We start from the raw sequence: 19,100 nt of genomic DNA on the forward strand, positions 1-19,100 counted from the left end.
TAGTTTTCCTCATTCAACCTGTTTAAAAATGTCTGAGCAAAAAAGGGATTAAAGTCAGGAAGAAAATTACAAAGTAAGAGTATGAAAATTCTCAAGTTTTAGGGCTTCGCTCCTGGGTTTTTGATTTCCAAGTTCCACGGAATGCATAACACCAGGCCTGTATTCCCATCCCTCCCCAAAAATATGCCTACAGATGAGAATTTGTTATTTCCTGCTGGGGCCATGTGTCCTCGTGACCACCCACTTCCAACATAGTCCTCGTTGAAGGCACTGAAGGTTGGAGGGATGTTGGGATCAGGCTTGAATTTACAATGTTTTCTGTCTGCATCACCTGAAGAAAAACACACAAAATGGGTAAGTTACCAGTGAACAACTATCCCTCGATCTTCTCTAAGCAAGGCAAGCTGGTTGCTGCTGGCTGGTATCTCTCTGAGCAGCCAGTGCTGACTGACGGCATGCGTGTCTCAAGTTCCTGGGATAGTTCAGATACTTCATCTGAGTTTAGCAAGGACTAGTCTAGGAAAGAATGTTTTCATACAGTGTAGCTATCTCATGTACTTTTGTTTACGGCCTTTCAAGTTAAAGGAAAAAGTTCCCCTGGACAGTATTTATGTAAAAACAATGACCAATCAAATAACTGAGCTGTACAGAAAGCTTAATTACTAAACACTCTTGCTTTTTAAAAAGACCCCCATGTACTGTATTTTGTACAACTGTATTTGACAAGTTTATATGTACTGAAATAATGGATATATATAGACACAAAACAATTTGTTCTGGGCAGCCACAGCCTAGGGGAGGGGGAGAGTGTCTCTGATATCTTGCTTAACTGCCTCTTAAGGCATGACAAAACAAACATTTAGGTTATGAGTTCAATCCAGAAATCTCTGAAACAAAATATCTGAGCACACGCGGGAGAGACGAAATCTCATTTTTACTTATATTCTGACACCCCCAGAATAGTCTGCCAAAGTGGACATCAGCAAATCCAAGCACGACATTTTCCGCTGTCATTAGGACAGATCTTGTTAAACTATAAAAATTATGGGGACAAAAGGAATATACTCAGGCTGCTACTCAAAAAAGTATAAAATGGAGATCAATGAAATGACTGATTCCAATGTCATTTCATTCAATCAAGAAAATTTTTAAATTATCAGACCTGAAAGTTCAAAGTAAAGTATCTAATACCTAACTTTTTAGAATCACTCCATAAATTAAAACAACAACAGCAACAACAAAACTGGTAACACAGAGAATTACTAGTAAACTTCTCTAAGTGTCATTACCATTGGAATCATTTCCTCTTATGTCTAGTTTTCTTTGCCTGGTGCTCAATGCCTTTGAAAAATCATTTTTGGGAATTTTCAAAAGCCTAGGATGAAGATGACTTCCTAGAGAGGGGATGTAAACTCACTTCTGTTGAGGTCTTACCTTCAGTCCCCCTTACCCCATAAGGCTGCGGAACCAAAGGCAACATGGTTTTGGTTTACCAGGACTGCCCTGACCTCTCTGGCTTCCGGCGTTCCCCCAGATACTGGCCTTGCAAATCTACTATCATGTTGGCTCTTCATGGTTGTGGTGGGGGTTTTTTTAGTGATTTTTTTTCTATATACTTTTTTTACATACTGTTAATAACATTTCTTGTTGTTTTTAGGAGAGTTAATCTGAATAACACAATCTGTCATTACTAAAAACAGAAGACTCTTTGCACTACAATCAAGTAAATCACAGGTATATTGCCTCTCATTTTCAAATAAATCAGCTCTGTTTCACCTCAACACTACACAGCTCACAGGATCTACAATATGAAATGCAGTGCTTTTCTTATATGTCTCTGAAAATAACTTAGTAGTAATATGAAATTAGTAAAGCTGAAATTACTACTTGGGAAAATTTTTGTATTAAAAGGAAATTGGTCAGGCTTGAGACTAAATCAATTCAGTTTTCCTTGATGTAAAGTTATAATCAAGTCTCACTGCTATGATAAAGTTTATACTTAGTTTCCTTCTAGCAGCAAACACATTCTAAGCCTCCTGCTATTCTGCTGGATGATGTGTACTCTATGAAGGCACACACTCATCTTAATGTGAGCATTTTGATATATTTAAACATAGCATGCACTGGAAAGCAATGGAGAAATAATTTGTGGGCCATATAGCAAATTAAAAAGCAAATAACAAAATGGGAATAAGACAACTATGACAAGAAGTCATATCCTTAATGTAAAATAACTACAGGGAGAGCCTATAATTCAGTCGTAGAGCATGTGGTCAGCATGCACAAGGTCCTGGGTTCAATCCCCAGCACCTCCATTAAAATTAATTAATTAAATAAAAACCTAATTACCGCTCCCCCAAAAAACTGGTTGAAAAAAAAATTTTTTTAAAAAAGAACTCCTACTAAATTCAAAAAAGAATATCCCCACTGAAAGAAGTAACGAATAATTCATGAAAAAACAACTCACAAAATATTAACACTCACTGGTAACCAATAACTGCAAATAAAATGAATAAATTGGTGAAGCTCAATGCTCATTATGGGTGAGAGCTGGAAGAGACAGGACAAAGAATGATGATGGGAGTGTAAACTGAAATAATCTACCCAGGAATCAATCTGACACTGAATATCCAAATGTGGTCATCTTAATTATAGGAACGTATCAAGACACGAGGACACATGAACAGACTCACACACCTGCCTACCCCCTCCAGCCTCATTTTGCATCGCATTCTCCCTTGCCCCAGAAATGCTGGCCTTCTGTCAGTTCCCTAATGAACAAAACTCATCCCTCTGGAGTCTTTAAAGATGCAACTGGGCTGCTCTTTCTCTGCCTGGCATGCTTTTCTCGGTATCCCGCTGCCTACCCAACTCCTCTGCTGAGGTAACTGCTACCTACCCTTCAGGCCACTTTCTCAGAGAAGCCCTCACTAATCAGTATCAGGTTCTCCTGTGAGACACTCTCATCGTATTCTTTACTGCTCCTTAATTATACTAACCCAGCTTGCAATCATTTTTCCTTCAGGACAGTTGTTACCAATTGGTTACCAACTGTCACCAATTATACATTCATGATTATGTGATGGGTCAACCCATCCCCTCCCCAACTCAAAGTGCCTTGTGGGTAGAAACCATCTACTATGGTCACTGATATGACCCCAAGGCTCAATACAGTCCCAAGCACATGGTAGGCACTTGAAAAATACTTGTGGAGGTAATGAATGAGTGGTGCTCGTTGCAGCAATATTTATGACAAAGCCTCTGATTCATGTGTCAAGATGCAGCCCCTGAGACAGCTGGAAGGGGTCTGTGGCTCCCCAGCTACCAGGCAGGGTCCATTTATCTAGTGAGCCATACAAGCATCATCATTTTCTAAATGTGCTGTAATGTGAAAAAGGTTGAGATTGTTAATAATCCAACTTATTCTAAATTTGGAAACATCTTTCATCAATGCCTTTACTTCTAACCACCTACCCATTATCTTGCTCTTGGATATATGTTCAAGAACCCATCTAGGCACCCGCTTTGCCTGATCATAAGATAAGGCATGATTAGTGTAATGCCTAGTCTCTGTTCCAGTTAAAGGGAATCCAAATTGTTCCAAGACAGCCTTTTCTGGAGAACCTAAAAATGAAAAAAAAAAAAAAAAAAAAGGAGAAAAAAATAACAGTTAATGACTTATTAGGAACAAAAAGTTATAAGGAGGAGGGTAAGACTTACAAAGGACTGACTCAACAGTTTAACTCACTAGATCTCATTTTTGCAATTACTTACAAGGCAAAGATAAGAGACAGCAGCAGCAGGTAAAATACTGGTTTTTGCCTTTAACCAGTTGTATAGCTCTATCAAGGTAAACTCTGGCTATTTCATTAACTGTTAAATAAGGACCTGATCTTGCTAGTCTTTCATATCAAATTTTCAAATCTCTGGCCCACAAGGTACAGTGTATACAAAACCAGCAAAGGAAAAACTCATGCCTTTACCAGTCACTGATATGACTGAATGGGAGACACCCACTCATGATGTTTTTGGAGTTAGTTTGGGAACAAAAAGCACAGCTTTTACACTTTTTTTAAGACCATCTTTCATCCACACTCTCCTCCGTGTTCTGGTACTGAAGCAGGCATGTGTGCTGCAGCGAGCCTGTGGTAAACTGGTATTGTTTTTCCTAGTGGGAGAAACCAAGCAGCGCTAAACAGAGTCAGTCTCAAAATAATCCTCTCTTAATGCACTCTCCAGGCTTTAACTCACCACAGTAGTTCCCTTGCTAAATCCTAAGTATCTGAAGGAGCAAGTGAAATTAGCATTTCGGGGCCAGTAAGAAATGGGCACGAGCTCATTTACTTTGTCAAATATCAGGTACCTCAGGTAACTTAAGGACATATATGCTGAAGAGTGGGTAGCAGGAGTTCTGCATTTGAACGATGGTAAAATGAGGACAGTCAGCTAACCTGCTAAAACCATGTGTTCATTCATTCATCCATGCTTACTGCATGCCAATTACGTTTACCAGGTACAGGGTTGTGTACACAGTGGAGAAGGGAACTGGCACGGTCCGAGCTAACAATCTAGGGGAGGACACAGACGTTAAAACACACATGGCGTGATTTGGGGGTAGTAAGACCACAGGGGAAGGAAGCCCTGGAAGGAGGCAGGGGGGACGCGACGCAGGGAGAGGAGGCCGAGTCCGAAGACTGGACGGAGGACCGCCAAGGGCCCGGTGAGTGGAGACAGCCGCGCGTCGAGGGTCACTGCTCCTGCCCTAGGCAGGAACCCGGCCCGAGACCTGGGGACCCACACACTCACCGTCCGGCTCCCTCACCGCCAACGCTGCCTCAGCGCCCGGACTCCAGAGGAACTGCGTGACCGTCAGCCCGGCTCCTACAGCCCCCACGACAGCTCCGGCCACGAAGCCATTCAAAAAGCGCCGAGAACCTCGGACGCGGGAAGCAAAACTTTTGGCAGCCATCTTGCCCGAGGGACCAGCCTTCTTAGCATAGCGCATGCGCCTGGCGCCTGAAAGCCAATCACAACCGCGGGACCAGGACACGCATGCGCTACCTGGGGTCGTCAAGCGCTGAGCCTTCCGGGAGACGCCAGAGGCCTGGAGCGCAAGCGCACGCCCTTCCTACCGAGGGCCTCGCGCGCCCCCTAGTGACAAACCTGGAGGCCCAGCATCCCCGCTCCACACCTGGTCTACTTGACCCGGTGATGGGCGAGCATGAGGCGCCTGAAGGCTCAGTATGTGCACACACAGTCCTGAGAAGAAAACAATTTTAGTCCCACTTAATAGGTGAGTTAACCACTAGCGCATGCTTACACTCAGGTCCTCAGCGCCGAAATTCAAACTCAGGTTTGATTCCAGAACCTGTGACACATTGGATGTCTTCATAATATGTGGCTTTAAAGTCACAAGGTATACGAATCCTAACTTCTAAAGAGAGCTTTGCTCCGCCTAAGGAGTTTTCTTGACAAGACAGTACTCCACAGTGGCTTAGGACCCTGAATCAGAACGGACGGGTTTAGACTCCGCACTCACCTACTTTCCACGCTTCTATTTCATCTTTTTAAAATGGGGATAATGATAGTAGTAATAATTCTTAGGTTCTAGGGTTCTTGTGCGGATTAAAGGAGATTAACCATGTAAAGCATTTAGGAAAGAACCTGAGGCATGTCGTTAAGTGCCATTAATATTAGCAATTTTTAGTCAGCTCTACTTTTATCTTGATAGAATATAAAATCCAGATTGCTGACTGCCTGCTGACAAAGGAAGGATGTTTATTTTATGCACTCCCACTCATAATGGGTCCTCTTTATTTTGCAGCACAATTTCCAGCATTCCGTGTGGACTTGGTTCACTAAGCAGAAAGCCATTTCTAACAACCAACTCAACTGTAGACATTGTTTTGACAGTTTCCTGGCCCCATGCCCCCTCCCCAGGAATACCTGTCACGAAGTCATTTTTTATCATCCCCAGGGCCTCTGACCTAATTGGCTGAGCTAGGTCAACCAGAGTGTAAGGATTTTGGATCTGGACCTTTCTCTGGGTAGCAAAGCTGTGACATATAAAACTGGCATTCTCTAAAGCCTTTTTTCCTGCTAAGGAGACAAAGATCAGATGCACCTCATCTTGCACTCAACACCAGTGGAATACATGCTGAGACAGGTGAAGGCCTGCAATGCTGACCCCAGCTTCTAAGGCTCTTAAAGAAGACACATCCTGCCTTTACCCAAGGCTTGGCTGGCCACTTGCCCCAGGAGCCTTCCAGCAAAGCCCCCTTTTTGTTGAATAGTGTCTGTCATTTGCAATCAAGAGTCCTGACAAATAACCAGGCAACACTGCTATCTGCAGGTTTCAAACCTACTTTGGCTTCTTCCAACAGAATTTACTAAATACACACATTCACTGAAGAGGTATTTCTCAAGGCCCTCTGAAGTGCTGTGCATCGTGCTAAGCACTAGGAAGAGATAACAATAGGTGACTCTTCCTCATCCACATCCTGTACCTGGAGACAACACTGAACCCCCACGCTGGGCCCCAAGAGCCGAGAATCAGAAGGCCACTTGATTCTGGATAGGGTACCTCCCTCTGAGCCTGTTTGCCCATCTTTAAAATGAAGGACCAGTCGTTTTAAAACTGTAATCAGGGGAACCCTAGTAGGGGGGCTTGAGAATTAAGGGGAAGAAGGGGAAGGCAGGCTGAATGGCCCCTGAGCCCTCTTCCACTTGCTCAATTGGGCAGGCCTGCTTTTATGAACCTGCTTCTGTGTCCTTTTTAACTGGAAGAATTCATTTGCTGAAAGAAAAATGACCAGATGGCCCCTACAGTCCAACTTTATAGCGTTGTTCATCCAACATCTTCATTCCCAAATGTTAGCCTTTTGCCTTCCTCTCCTTCTCATCATTAGGGGCACTCACTAATAAAAGGTGAACTTTCTAACTCTGAAAGGATAAAATGGACCCCAAACTGGACAACTGGTTCCTAAATAAAGAGCCCCCTTCATCAAAACTTGTCCCAAAGAGTTTCATGCAGGTTGTTTCATCTTCATAATAAACAGTAAATAAAAGGCACTGACCTGCGCCAGGAGGAGGCTTCAAGGCTGGTGCTTCTCCACTTAGCAAGTATCAGCCACGGGCCAGAAAAATCTTTCACATCACTGCAGAAGCAGTGAGGTGACTCCTAGGGCTTTCCTGTTTTATTAGTGGTAGACTACAATTACTTTATTAGCAGGGAACCATGTTTTCACCTAGGGAGGTAAGTCAGGAACTCCAAAACAGGAAACCCAGCTTGCTGATTCAGATCTGGGGTGGTACCCTACAACTATTTCTTCATAGCTCAGCAAGTGACCCTGGTACCAGCCATGCCTGGAAATGCAGAGCTCCTGTTCTGCAGTGGTCCTCAATATAACTTACTTTCTAGGCTTCTCTCCTCCACTTTACAAAAAATATTGCTCAGGATTGCTGGCAAACTATAGGACGGTGGGGGGGGGGGTGGTAGGATTGTGTGTGGGGTTCTTCGGGATTTGGAAACTACACCCTTGCCCTGGAAGGAACTTACCCAGAGTCCCAGGACTGTCCATTAAGGAGAAGCCCACAGTGTCTCCAACTAGGTCCTGAGCTTCCACAGGCAGAAACGGGGACCTGCGTTTAGCTTCAGCCCCCCGGGACTTTAGCAGACAAGGTGCTCGACCATTAACAACTTCATGTCTTCCAAGCAGGAACACACAGAGGTGTTCAAGTTGGCCCTGTAAGTGGGAGAACACCATTTTATTTCTTTCTAAATCCCATGAAAAGAAATCTCAATCCCCTGCCATGTGATTAAGAGAGACAACAGGGTTTTATTATTATTATCATTTTATTTTCATATACAAAAAGATAAAACTTGAAATAGTTCTAGATTTTTCCTCCTATTCTATTGGGGTGTGGCTGCTCCTTCACACAGGGGGAAAAAACTACATTCACATCGGTTTATTTGAGGACCCAGTGCAGAGTTTAAGCAGCAAAACCCCAACATAGCAGATCTAATTTCAAACTTGACACTCATTTCTAAAATTACCACAGTAAAAAGGAACAAAGATCCACTGCAAATGAATGAACTATGATACAATGTTCTTTCCAAAATGTCTTCATTTTGCAACTGTAATTACATGGATGTCTGCTTTACGCCATTTTAGATGTGTGTGGGTATATAATATATATATGTGTGTGTTTTTATATATATATATATATATAGTACATATACATGTATTATATATATATATAAAAATCAGCACACTTTCCAAATCCAGACAGGGTAACAGCAACAAGCTGAACTCTGTGTATATATATGTGTATTTTTAAACACGATACTTTAGTATAACTTGTTAATTCAGTAGTACAAGCTATTTCTGTTCTACAAAATTTTTATTTTATAGCTACAAGGGTGAAAAGTGACCTATTACATTTACAGCTCACATATCTTGGTATACAGACAGTACTTAATTGAATTTGAGCCAAAAACTATTAGTCTTTAGTTTTAGCACTTGAAGAGCTTCCTCACTTCTACAGTCTTAAATCATATACTAGTCACATTTCCAGAGTTTGCAAATTACTCATCATTGTAAACCACGAGAAAACAGATGAATCCAAACTTTTAATTACAGTTTTATATACAAGTTAGATAACACAGCTCAATAAGACTTCGCTATCCATCCTAAACCCAACACACACATTCTCCACTAAGTTAGACAAGTCTTAGGGTTTTCTTTCTTTTCCTTACAAATAATATACAAATTTAGAAGTAGCTGGTAAAGCTGATATATATAAGATGGCAAATGACAGGTGACATCTTCTGTTGGTTCCAAAATTGGTCCTGAAAATGTACTCTGCTGTGTTAACTGTGTGTCTGTTACATGCAGAAGCTCTTTTCACAAGAATTGACATCAAACTCAACATAAGTTAAATTTACAGTACTGTATGAAGTTATTCAGATTCAAGGACAAATGTGGCAAAATAGTAACACGTGAAAAATTCGGCCTTTGATGCTACCATTAAGATCATGTCAAATTCATAAGCAGATTCTTTTGTACAGTTGAAAAATGGCGTGTGGATTTGTGGCGTGGAACTGAGATCTAGAAGTATGTTTCTCATCTGCGGTAACCCTCACCCCCAATTCTCAAGTACTACTCAACTTTCTTTGCATTTTTACAGAATTCTAGTTTCAAAAAGGTGGGGGGTGGAGGGAAAAGACGCCGCCATTTTAACAATTCCTCCCCTCACGGGAGGTCCTCATACTCCAGATGAGATCTCCAGATAATCTGTATGGCCGCTGGCTCTCAGACAGCCTTTGACAATGACTTGGATACCTTCCAAATCAAAATCCAGCTGACGCCTACTCTTTCCTACTCTCATCTCTGTCATCACTGGTCAAATTTGGACGAGCGCGTTTTTCCCTCACGGAGAAATTATTTGGCTAAACGTACACTTAACTTGTGGCAGTGCTCTGAGGAAATCTCAGTTGGACTAAAGCACTTGAACGGACTGAGGTCAACAGCCCGCTGAACAACACAGAGACCGAACACGTCGGGGGCTGAGTGGGGACCCAAGGAGACACACTGACCCTGGACCCCACGGTCCGCAGGACAGCCCAGGCGGGCAGCCCACGCTCATGGGACCGAGTTACCACTTCAACCTTGGTCTGCCATCTGTGCCCCAGAGACGAAACTTCTGATGTGGCAACTGCTGGTTAAACTTTCTGAACTGGTAAAAAAGGCTCTTTAAAAAATATATATATATATTTATTTAAAATACATCAAAATGACAAATAACCATATCCCGCAAGGCCTGATTTCACAGCAACATATGCTACAGACATCTTCCCAAAATGCACTGTGGTGGATGGGGGGGGGGGGAGTTTCAAGCCTGCCATTTAAGGGAATGTTCTACATTTGAGCTTTAGCGACTGGAAATATGTTACAAAGAGCTCATTTTCGGAACTCAATTGTGGACAAGACCAGCCAGTTGAATCACTTTGCCTATTCAGACACGAGAATACTGAAAATTCAGAGGACCACGGGAAGCACCGTTCAGATGACACTCTAGACCCATCCCACCACAAGGCTGTGAAGAGCTTGCCAGAAGCCCCCTTTGCAATCCTTGGGAAGAGTTTTACTTGAAAACAAATAAGTACCCATACTCGGCAGGGTTCCTGTGCATGTGTATCACAAGCCTGCAGTTTCGAGAGGACCCAGATGGTGACACTGTTCAACACGAGGTCTGAGGTAACTGGTTCTTAAAACACCTGGAGCACAGAACTGCATCCAGAAAATACAGCTGGGAAAAAGGAAAAAGGTGGGGGTTCAGGCTAGAAAAGACAAGTAGAAAAAAGCTTACAGCAGTTGCTTTTGGGGGGAGGCAGGTGACAAAAAACAAAGGCACAACAGAATTACATTCCAAGGCATGTGGCTGGAGAGCAGAGAAACGTTCTTTTATGGGGACAGGAAAGGACCGATGTTTGGTTCCCGGAGTGCTCCTGGATCTGCCGAAACCGAATTCATTCAAGTATAAAAGGGGTAGTGTAAAACTTTACTCTCAGTCACACCGGGTAAAAAGCACAAGCTGGTTTCACAGGACACGTGAGGGACTCTCCTGACATCACTGTCCCAACTGTCAGAGGTTCAGTGCACCTCTGAACGCAGCAGCTGAAGCCAGCAGGCAGGGTCTGGGGACAGGGCTTCAGCAATTACAGGTACAGAGAATCTGCTTCACGATTCACTTCCTGTACACCCCCAGCAAGGAAGTTCACCTGAAAAACCAACTACTCTTCACACAAAATTAAAAAGGCTAACGTGAAGACCTCCTTCCACACAAGGGCAGTGACAACGACCTTTGCGGGAAGAGCAGGAACCCTGCAGACCCTGGAAAGGTATCCTGCTGGGACAGGGTTTGAGCTTCCTCAGCGGGCTCCTGGGTTACTCGCTAGACTAAAACAGCGGGTCAAGCCAGCCCCTCACCTCCAAACAGCCCTGACACAGAAGACAAGATGGACCTGGCCACTCTCCGCTGAATGTGACTGCTACGTCCACACACCACCCTCCCCCATTTCCAAGAATTACTCAACCAGAAATTCTGTCCTGAAACCTGGACAATTTGGTCCTAGATAACCCCGTTCGGTAGACTTCTCAAATCACCAAATTCCCATTTCAAATGTCTGAAGCCTGAATCTTATTCTAGTCCCAACCATCTGCACCCCATACAACTTCTGTTCCCCAAAACACCTCACACTACTACATCCGTGACGGTAACTTTAATGATTAACCTCAGAACCCTTTGTTCACAAGGAATATCAGGAGGAAGCACGAACGTAAAACACACTGCAGGCTCCTCTTGCCTCTCCCCAGCCCTCTGCTTCTGGTCTGAAAGGAACAGGACCAAGCACCCACCTCCTGTGCAGACTGTCCTGTGCAGACAGCCACAAGTAGTTTTGGCCAAACAAGACCCCTGGATGGACTGTCATCACCAGTGTGTCAACGGGAACCCAAGAGCACCAAGTAAAAGCTCCACACCACTCACACTCCAGTGTACGTTTATCTTGAAAGCTAAAGCTCGTTACTCTGATTACAAAAGCATCCTTATTCAAACTCACTAGACTTTATAAAAATAATCTGTGGTATAAAACAATCTCCACACTGTGCAGGAAAATCTGTCAGGTGATATAACTAAATATATATGTAGTGCTATAGATTTTTCAAAGTAAAATTTCAAGTGTCATAACTCTATTATATAACCTATTCTTTTATTTACAAAGCTACCTAACAACATTTCAACGCAAACGTGATTGGGAGAATCAGGGGAGGAGTCCACGCCAACCAACAGAAATTCCCAAGACTCAGGACAGAACTCCACATTTGGGGGGGGGGGGGGGACACCCATCCTCACCTGCCTGAAAAGCATTAGCTAATGGGTCATATTTTTCATAACTGTGAGTCTAAAAATGTAAACTCTGCAAATGAATGTAACACTTTTCCATAGATGGACAGAAGAGCCCACGTCTGTAGAATCCATCGCGCACACACCTGTGTCCACGTTTGTGTTTCTTTAGTGTCTTGTAGGTGGCTTGCAGTAGTTCTCAGAACTGCCTGGGCCCTAGACAATCCAAAGACATTCCTGGAGAAAAAAGGGCAGCACAGTGCCCATCTCCACATGCTGGCGTTTAGGGAATACACGTTTTAATTCATGAGGGGAAAAGTTGTGTTATCGTTACGAGCTGCCATAGGAGCAAATAAAACATCGCTGGGTTTGGCACTACAGGGATGCACGGAGTACCACTATCAGGGAGTCCTGCTTTAGTCATACCTGGAAGAGACCATCACGAAAATGTAAAAGCTTGGTAAAAATCTAAATAGTGGGGTAAATCCTTTAAGTTTAAAATCTTGTCCAAACCAAAGTTTACAATGGACCCAAAATGAGTATAAAATAAGAATATTCAAAATATCCCACTAGATAATTTGGAGTTTTACTTGATAGTTTACAGGTCTCCTGGACCCACTACTGTCATCCCTCTGTATTGGGACCTGAGTAGGGGGGTGGAGGATGGGACCCGAAATCCAAGATGTTCAAGCCTCTTATGTAAAATGGTGTATGTAGTATTTGCATATAGCCTCTGCAAACCCTCCCATATGCTTTAAGTCATCTCACATTACTTATAATACCTACTAAAATATAAATGCTATGTAAGTAGTTGTAAATACATCAATAGTTGCCAGTGGGTGGCAAATTCAAGTTTTTATTTTTAGAACTTTCTACAATTTTTTTTTCCCCTAATATTTTTGACCCGAGGTCAGTTGAACCTGCAAATGAGGAATACGTAGATATGGAGGGGCCAACTCCAATTGTTTTTAAAAATTGGCCGAGTCAAATGAATTAATTTCCAAGGGGAAGAGTGTGTTTTAAACTTCTATTTCTTTTTGCTACAAAACTAAATCATCATCTTAAAAAACATCCCCAAGCCTCTTAAAGGTTTGGGACACATTCATAAGTAGACTGCTGGTTACAAATTAACTACTGGGAATCTTACTTAAAAACTATGCCTATAACCCTGAATTCATTAAATGTTTACAAATCTAGACTGAGAAGATAAAACAGTTCATCAACTGAATTACTGGGCCTATTTCTTTACCTAAAACATTACTCTTGACTGAAACATAAACCCATCATTACTAGGCTGAACACATCAGCTGCAGAGTATTTTATTAGTTCAGCTTTTGTAGACAGCTACAGACCTAGGAGAATTCAAGTCACCCGCATGAGGAGAGAAAGCCACCTTGCCCTCTTCCCTTTCCAGCTGCTTGCCCTGGACAGGGGGTAGAGTCAATTCACTGTGCTGCTTTTGGTCTGGGGCCCCAGAACTGTGAACCAGGCCTGGCTGTCTCTCTAAAGATTCAGGACCCAACCAGCTATTGAAATAGCTGGGACTGACAATCAAACTGAGTTTACTCCTGGAAAATGCTTTCCAGTTTAGATATTTTTCTAGTGAGCCAAGTTCTCCAGAATAATGCCTGGCTGTTCAACTCCTAGTACCAATCCTAAACACTTACATATGTATGCTTACTACATATTTAAAAAAAAACATCGAATATTTGTATCACCAATAGGTGCTGCGAACTTTACACTGCGTTCTTAAAAAAGCAAAATTCCATTTGCAAGAGGGTCACCCAGTCCTCCCACCCAAGATGGAAAAGCCGCCTACCTGCCCTCAAGGCTCACGGCACAGGGACCAAGTGACAGGCTTTCCGAGCCACACACAGCATGTGGTAGACACTCAACACACAGCTAGGCTCGCCACTAAAAAACACCACACCCCCAGCACCAGATGTCGAGTGGCAGGGTAGCAGGGAGCAAGGAGGTGGCCAGCTGGAGAGAAAGGTGGCAGAGCAGAACTGTGGGACCACCTGCTTAGCTTTCTGAAGCACAACAAGCCAGGACAGAGGGCTGGCCTGGCCCCCAGGGCAGGGCAGGGGAAGAGCCATCTCAGTGGCCTGGAAACGACAGACCTTTCCCTTTGGCTGAGAACCTGTGAGTGTGGGGCTCAAGCATCTGAGGATGTTCAAGGCTGGACAAGGTCTTTTTTGTTCTGTAGACATGCCCCCAAGTCCGGACACGGTGAATTCTCAATCAGAAGCAGCTGGCACAGATGGGGAAGCCTCCCCAGCAGGATCGATCCCTCCATGTACCTACTGAGAGCCAACAGGACAGGAAGGCCATGCTGGACACCAGGTACGTCTCACCACGTCTCTGCACAGCTCGCTCTCCCTTTCTACTAAGAACCATCCATGCTCAGCCCCAAGTAACTCAATCAAAGGAGGACTCCTGGTGGGGACCAATGGCCCCAGGAGGAAACCAGGCTTATGCTAGGCCCAGGATGCTCTAATGACTATGTCCATGGCCTTCCCTGGCCATCTATCATTAAGAGTCCTCTGCAGGTCCATGTGACACAGTGGACTCTGTCCCCATATGGTTCCTCCTTCCCTTGCTCACTCTTGGATCTCCCTGGCTAGGGACATCTTCCCGCAGTGATCATGGGTGTCTTCAACCAGAACACATTCTCCCCCTAAAGTCCGCCCCACAGCCAGGAGCCTGCCTGCATGACAGCACACTAGGAAGGAAGGGGCAGGGATCCTGGGCCACTTCTGTCCCTTGATTTGGCCACCCTCCCACCCTGGATGAGGCAGGGAAAACCATGCCAGACTCCATTCCCACCAGTCTTCCACAGAGCTTGGAGGGAAAAAGAAAAAAAGTAACAGTGACCTGAGCTCCCCGAAGTGGAGACCTGCATGAAATCTTTGTGAAGAGCACAGGGAGAGGCCCTACAACCCAATAAACATAAACCAGAGCGCTAGATGGTCCACTCCCCAGAGAATACACGACAGCAAATCATACAACACTTTCTCAGAGGCAAAAGACCCACCCAGACCCCCATGACATGCCCTGGAAAGAGATGCCACCTTCTCCTGGCCATGAGCAGAGTCAGGGATGCTCAGCACAGCACGCGGGGGAAGGGCAGCCAGAAGCCCAAAGAACTGGCACTCCTGCACCCTCCGCTCTGCCCGGCCACACCACTCAGGGGCCATCCTGGCGCCAAGGCACCAAAGGACGCGACAGTGGCTGAGCACAGGGTCAGCACAGGGGGAGCCCCCGGGACAAAAGGCCCGCAGGTCCCACCGCAGGGCCTCGGCACAGCCCACCCTAGCCAGGCCAGCACCTGTTCTCACAAGAGCCAAGCCAGTACACAGAAGAAACCCTGCCCAGAGGAGATCTAAAACCAGACAGGGAGGCTCTGGCTCCGCATTGCACACCCGGGGGGAGGTTCAGGGATCTGAACATTCCTGTAGTGAACTAGCTACATTTGTTAGTGGTTTATTTGTTTCTTCTGAGGGTTGAAAAGTAGAGATGCCCCACCCTGCCTGAGGAGAAAGCTGGAGAAATCAGATATGGCACTTTTCAATAAATATTTTAAAGCTTTGGAAAGAAATAAGTGGAAAAGAAAAGCAACTGCTGTAAGGCCTGTTTTGCTGTTAAAAATTATCCCAAGGGAAGAAAAATACCACAGCACAAAATAGCTTAAAAAAAAAAAGAAAAAGACGAAGAAAAAGTCAAATAACTTACCATAAAAACAAAAACAAAAACCTGTCCCTGTAGCCACCCTGGCCGGCTCACATCTTGACCCATGAAGCAAAGACTGAGCTGTGCGGGAGAAGCAGACTCGCCTCCCACAGCACCCGGAGCGCAAACCCACGGAGACGAGGACACGGCCCCGCCGCCCAGACACGCCGCCCTCGCCGGGCAGTGGGGGCCGCAGAGCCCCGTGGACCAAGTCCAACATCGCTGCTGCTCATCCGCTTAAGGAAGTCCATCTCAAGTACAACTACCTCCCGTGGGTCTAGGGGCCTCAGTTACAGCAAGTTAAAGTGGGGTCACCCGTCATTCCCAACAATGACCGATCACGTCGAGGGAAACAGCAGAACCTCCAGGAACTCGAGAGGAGGCGCCCCCTCTCCCACTCTCACCCAAGTCAGCCGCTGTCCGTCAACTACCAACTCACCTACCCTCAAGGTTAAGAGATCCAGTTCTCAAATGAAATGGTCAAAAGAAACCGGAAGGAAAAGCCTTCACAAAGAAGAGTGATGAATGCCCAGACTCGGCCCAGACAGCCAACCTAGAGCTGATGACAATTATTTACAAGCGGGCGTTATCAAAGCAACACGGTAGCACTCCCTAGAAGACTCAAAAGGTTTTTTTCTTTTTCTCTATTTCTTTTAAGCTTTCTTGTCATAAAAGCCAACTTACATTAAAATATACGTACTACAAGACAACACAACTAATAAAATATATAATAAAACTTACACAAGTAGAAAATTCTGAGGTATTTCTGGTTTGAGGTGGTCTGTGGTCGTGAAGTTTTAATTCTTTTACTTTTCAAAATTTAAACCTCGGAAGCCACATAGCAAAGTGTGTGTGTGTGTCTGTGTGTGTGTGTGTGTGTCTGTGTGTGTGTGTGTGGATGTGAATGTGTGTGTTGTTTTTTAAAAAATTCGCATGTTTCATAAATTAAAAAATTTCAAATGTTGAAACAGCAGCATTAGGAACATTCACTGACTAGAGCAAGGTCACGGCATAACAGAGAAACGGGTTTTAGAATATGCACCTATTTAAGGGGTCTGGAGAAAGCTGTGTCACCTACAAGCCACATGAAGGGACAGTACTGCCACCGCACAGGGCAGAGCCAGCGCTGCGGGACGCTGGGGGTCTCTTAGACAGGCAGGCCTTGGCAGGCACCACCCAGGAAACCCTCGCAGTCCCCGCCGTGGAGGGCGCCCCGCCATGGGGATTTCCCTGAACTGCTCCAGGAGGAAGCAATGCATGTATTTCAACTTCTCCTCCATTAAAGATACTTACAGTATCATGTCTTAAAATAAACATACTCAGTAAACCGTGATGACTCCCACCCTTACCTAGCCTTAAAATCAGGGCAGAAGAAACGTTCTGTCCTGTACCCAAGCCCAAGTTAGTGGGAAAAACTGTTCAGGGCCAACAGATGGATCAGAGCCACACCTGATTACAGACTTTCTCCAGACCCCGCTCTTGCTTGGCCTCCACGCCAGCCTTCCCCTCGATTCCTGGTTACCTGAGAAGTAGTCTCACAGCAAAGGATGTTGCTCCGAACGTGCCCGAGTCCAGTGTCGCTCTGCTCCAAACCCCACCCCCAGCTCTGTCCTCCCCTTCCAACTCCAGTCCAAACCATCCTCATCCTAGTTTCTCCTCCGTCAGGACAACACCCGTTACTCCGTGAAAGACTCATCTGCTGTTTCTTAAACTCACTGTCTAAAAAGGGAGAAAAACACAGTAAGAGGGAGGGAGCAGGAAGGGGGGGGGCGAGGGCAGAGGGCAAGTCCTCTTTTGAGGAAGATGTGTTCTTATGTAACAGTCTTCAAAGGTTCCTCTAGGTAGAGTTTGCAGCATTAAGTTTCCTAAGACAGGAGATGGGTTTGTGTCACAGATTCTGAGAACACAAACAGAGAGAAAACGGGAGGGGCGGGAGGTGGCCGAGGCTTCTCAGCGCGGCGCTGGTTCTGCATTCACAGCTCAGCACCTCAACGCCTGCTGACGAGTCCGCTGTTTGCGATACAGTAGAGCAATGTGCTGGTAAAAACTGATCCAATCCAAAAAATAATATTAATAATAATAATTATAATAATTATAATAATAATAATAAGTCAAGGTAAAATAGCAGCTGCATTTTATGTGTTTGTTGGTATTATGGGATTTCCAAAACAAAACACGACTTTTTTTTTTTTCTTTTCCTCTTCAGATCCACTGAGTCCGGAGATCCAATCATGTCCTGGGCTTAGATGCTCGACTCTTTAGGGGGCAGGTCCACGTTGGTGACGGAGGTCACCAGGGAGACAAGACAGTCCGAGGTAGTGCCGTTGACCGACCTCCGGATCAGGGACACCCGCTCCTCCACGCAGCCCGCGGACAGGCGAGCCTCTGCGTCGTGGTCCCAGCACTCCTCGATGGTTACGCAGAGCTGGGCCAGGCCCTGCACAATGGCGGGAGAGGGGAAACAGACACCCTTGCTAGTGGCTCTCAGTGAGGACAAGCACAAAGGACAGCAAGCCTGACGACTTCCTGAGGACTAGGCAGAGCCCACGGGTCCATCACGGGGGCCTGCAGCAAACTCCCCTCCTGGCCGTCACTATCCTGAGACCACCGGCCTCCTCCACAGCCCGAAAGAAGAGCCACTGGACGTCAACATGGGAAGTGAGGGGAACTCGGGGCCCTCCCAGGGCAGACACGGCTGACTGCCTGGGAGCAGGGATATTCAAACAAAATCTTATGAGAAGCCCAAATCACATAAGGGCCCAAAGTGCAGCCACAGTGGGGACAGAGGAGGGCTCATCCCACCCTATTCCCCACCACCGCAGACACCTCTCTGAAGTCCAGGGAACGAGGCATGACACCCTGGGCTGGAACCACGTGTGCATAGCTGGAAAGGCAGAAAGATAGATAAAATGCCCACGTCCTCTCTGGCCTGCTCACCAGCCCACACTGAGGCTTCTCTAGACCTCAGGCTCTTCATCAGGGAATGGGACTGGCAACCCCAGTATCTCTGCCCTGGTAGCCTCAGAAAGTCTGAGGCAGAAGGTAAGATCCTGGCCCAGCTTCCCTCCCCCCATGCCTAATTTTTCTCCATTTGCAGTCCTGGGTCCCAGGAAGCAGCATGGCAGCTGAACTTGGCCTCAACAGCTCGACTCCTGACCATGTGCTAAGAGTGCCAGACCCAAGGGGTCCCAAGGATGTCTTTTTTCTGAATTAACCCCAGAGTGGCAGGGGAAGGACTCAATGGAGTGGAAGGCAAAAATCCTTCCAAGATAGGTAACAGTTTACATAGCTGGGGTCTTCCGTGCAGTATTCTCAGACTGGAGGGGCCCAGATGCCACATGGCTCAGCCTAGGCCCAGAAAATGACGAAGACAGAGAACAGAGATTACTTCATAAGGGTAATGCATAATAAGCATTTACGTGCTAGGTGTCTTGTCTAACGACTTACAGCAACTCCTTAAA

At 45.4% G+C, this 19,100-nt stretch overlaps 2 protein-coding genes and 1 long non-coding RNA gene across 20 annotated transcripts in view; 1 reads left to right on the forward strand and 2 right to left on the reverse strand.

Annotated features, from left to right (window-relative positions):
* The window catches only part of EXOG (exo/endonuclease G), a 51,718-nt gene extending 46,711 nt beyond the window's left edge, over positions 1-5,007 (reverse strand). For 8 of the 16 annotated variants that reach the window (XR_004312359.1, XR_004312357.1, XR_004312356.1 and 5 more), the window contains exons 1-3: positions 4,807-5,003; positions 3,475-3,624; positions 192-331 (exon numbers count right to left, since the gene is read on the reverse strand). Coding sequence is in view for 2 of the 16 variants with exons in the window: in XM_006176850.3 (XP_006176912.2) it covers positions 192-331; positions 3,475-3,624; positions 4,807-4,969 (453 nt within the window). In the remaining 14 variants the exon portion in view is untranslated. Of the gene's footprint in view, positions 1-191; positions 332-3,474; positions 3,625-4,806 lie in introns of all 16 variants that reach the window. The other 8 variants (XR_004312365.1, XR_004312366.1, XR_004312362.1 and 5 more) reach the window with 2 other exon arrangements.
* Positions 1-12,032, forward strand: part of LOC116657266 — a 26,150-nt gene extending 14,118 nt beyond the window's left edge. The window contains exons 2-3 of the long non-coding RNA XR_004312368.1: positions 10,971-10,973; positions 12,018-12,032. This is a non-coding gene — a long non-coding RNA (uncharacterized LOC116657266). The remainder of the gene's footprint in view (positions 1-10,970; positions 10,974-12,017) is intronic.
* Positions 7,837-19,100, reverse strand: part of ACVR2B (activin A receptor type 2B) — a 34,698-nt gene continuing 23,434 nt past the window's right edge. For all 3 annotated transcript variants that reach the window (XM_032459200.1, XM_032459199.1, XM_032459198.1), the window contains exon 11: positions 7,837-18,076. In XM_032459200.1, the coding sequence (XP_032315091.1) occupies positions 17,882-18,076 (195 nt within the window). In that variant the 3' untranslated portion in view covers positions 7,837-17,881. The remainder of the gene's footprint in view (positions 18,077-19,100) is intronic.

The sequence above is a fragment of the Camelus ferus genome, chromosome 17 (assembly GCF_009834535.1).
Source record: "Camelus ferus isolate YT-003-E chromosome 17, BCGSAC_Cfer_1.0, whole genome shotgun sequence".
NCBI lineage: Eukaryota > Metazoa > Chordata > Mammalia > Artiodactyla > Camelidae > Camelus > Camelus ferus.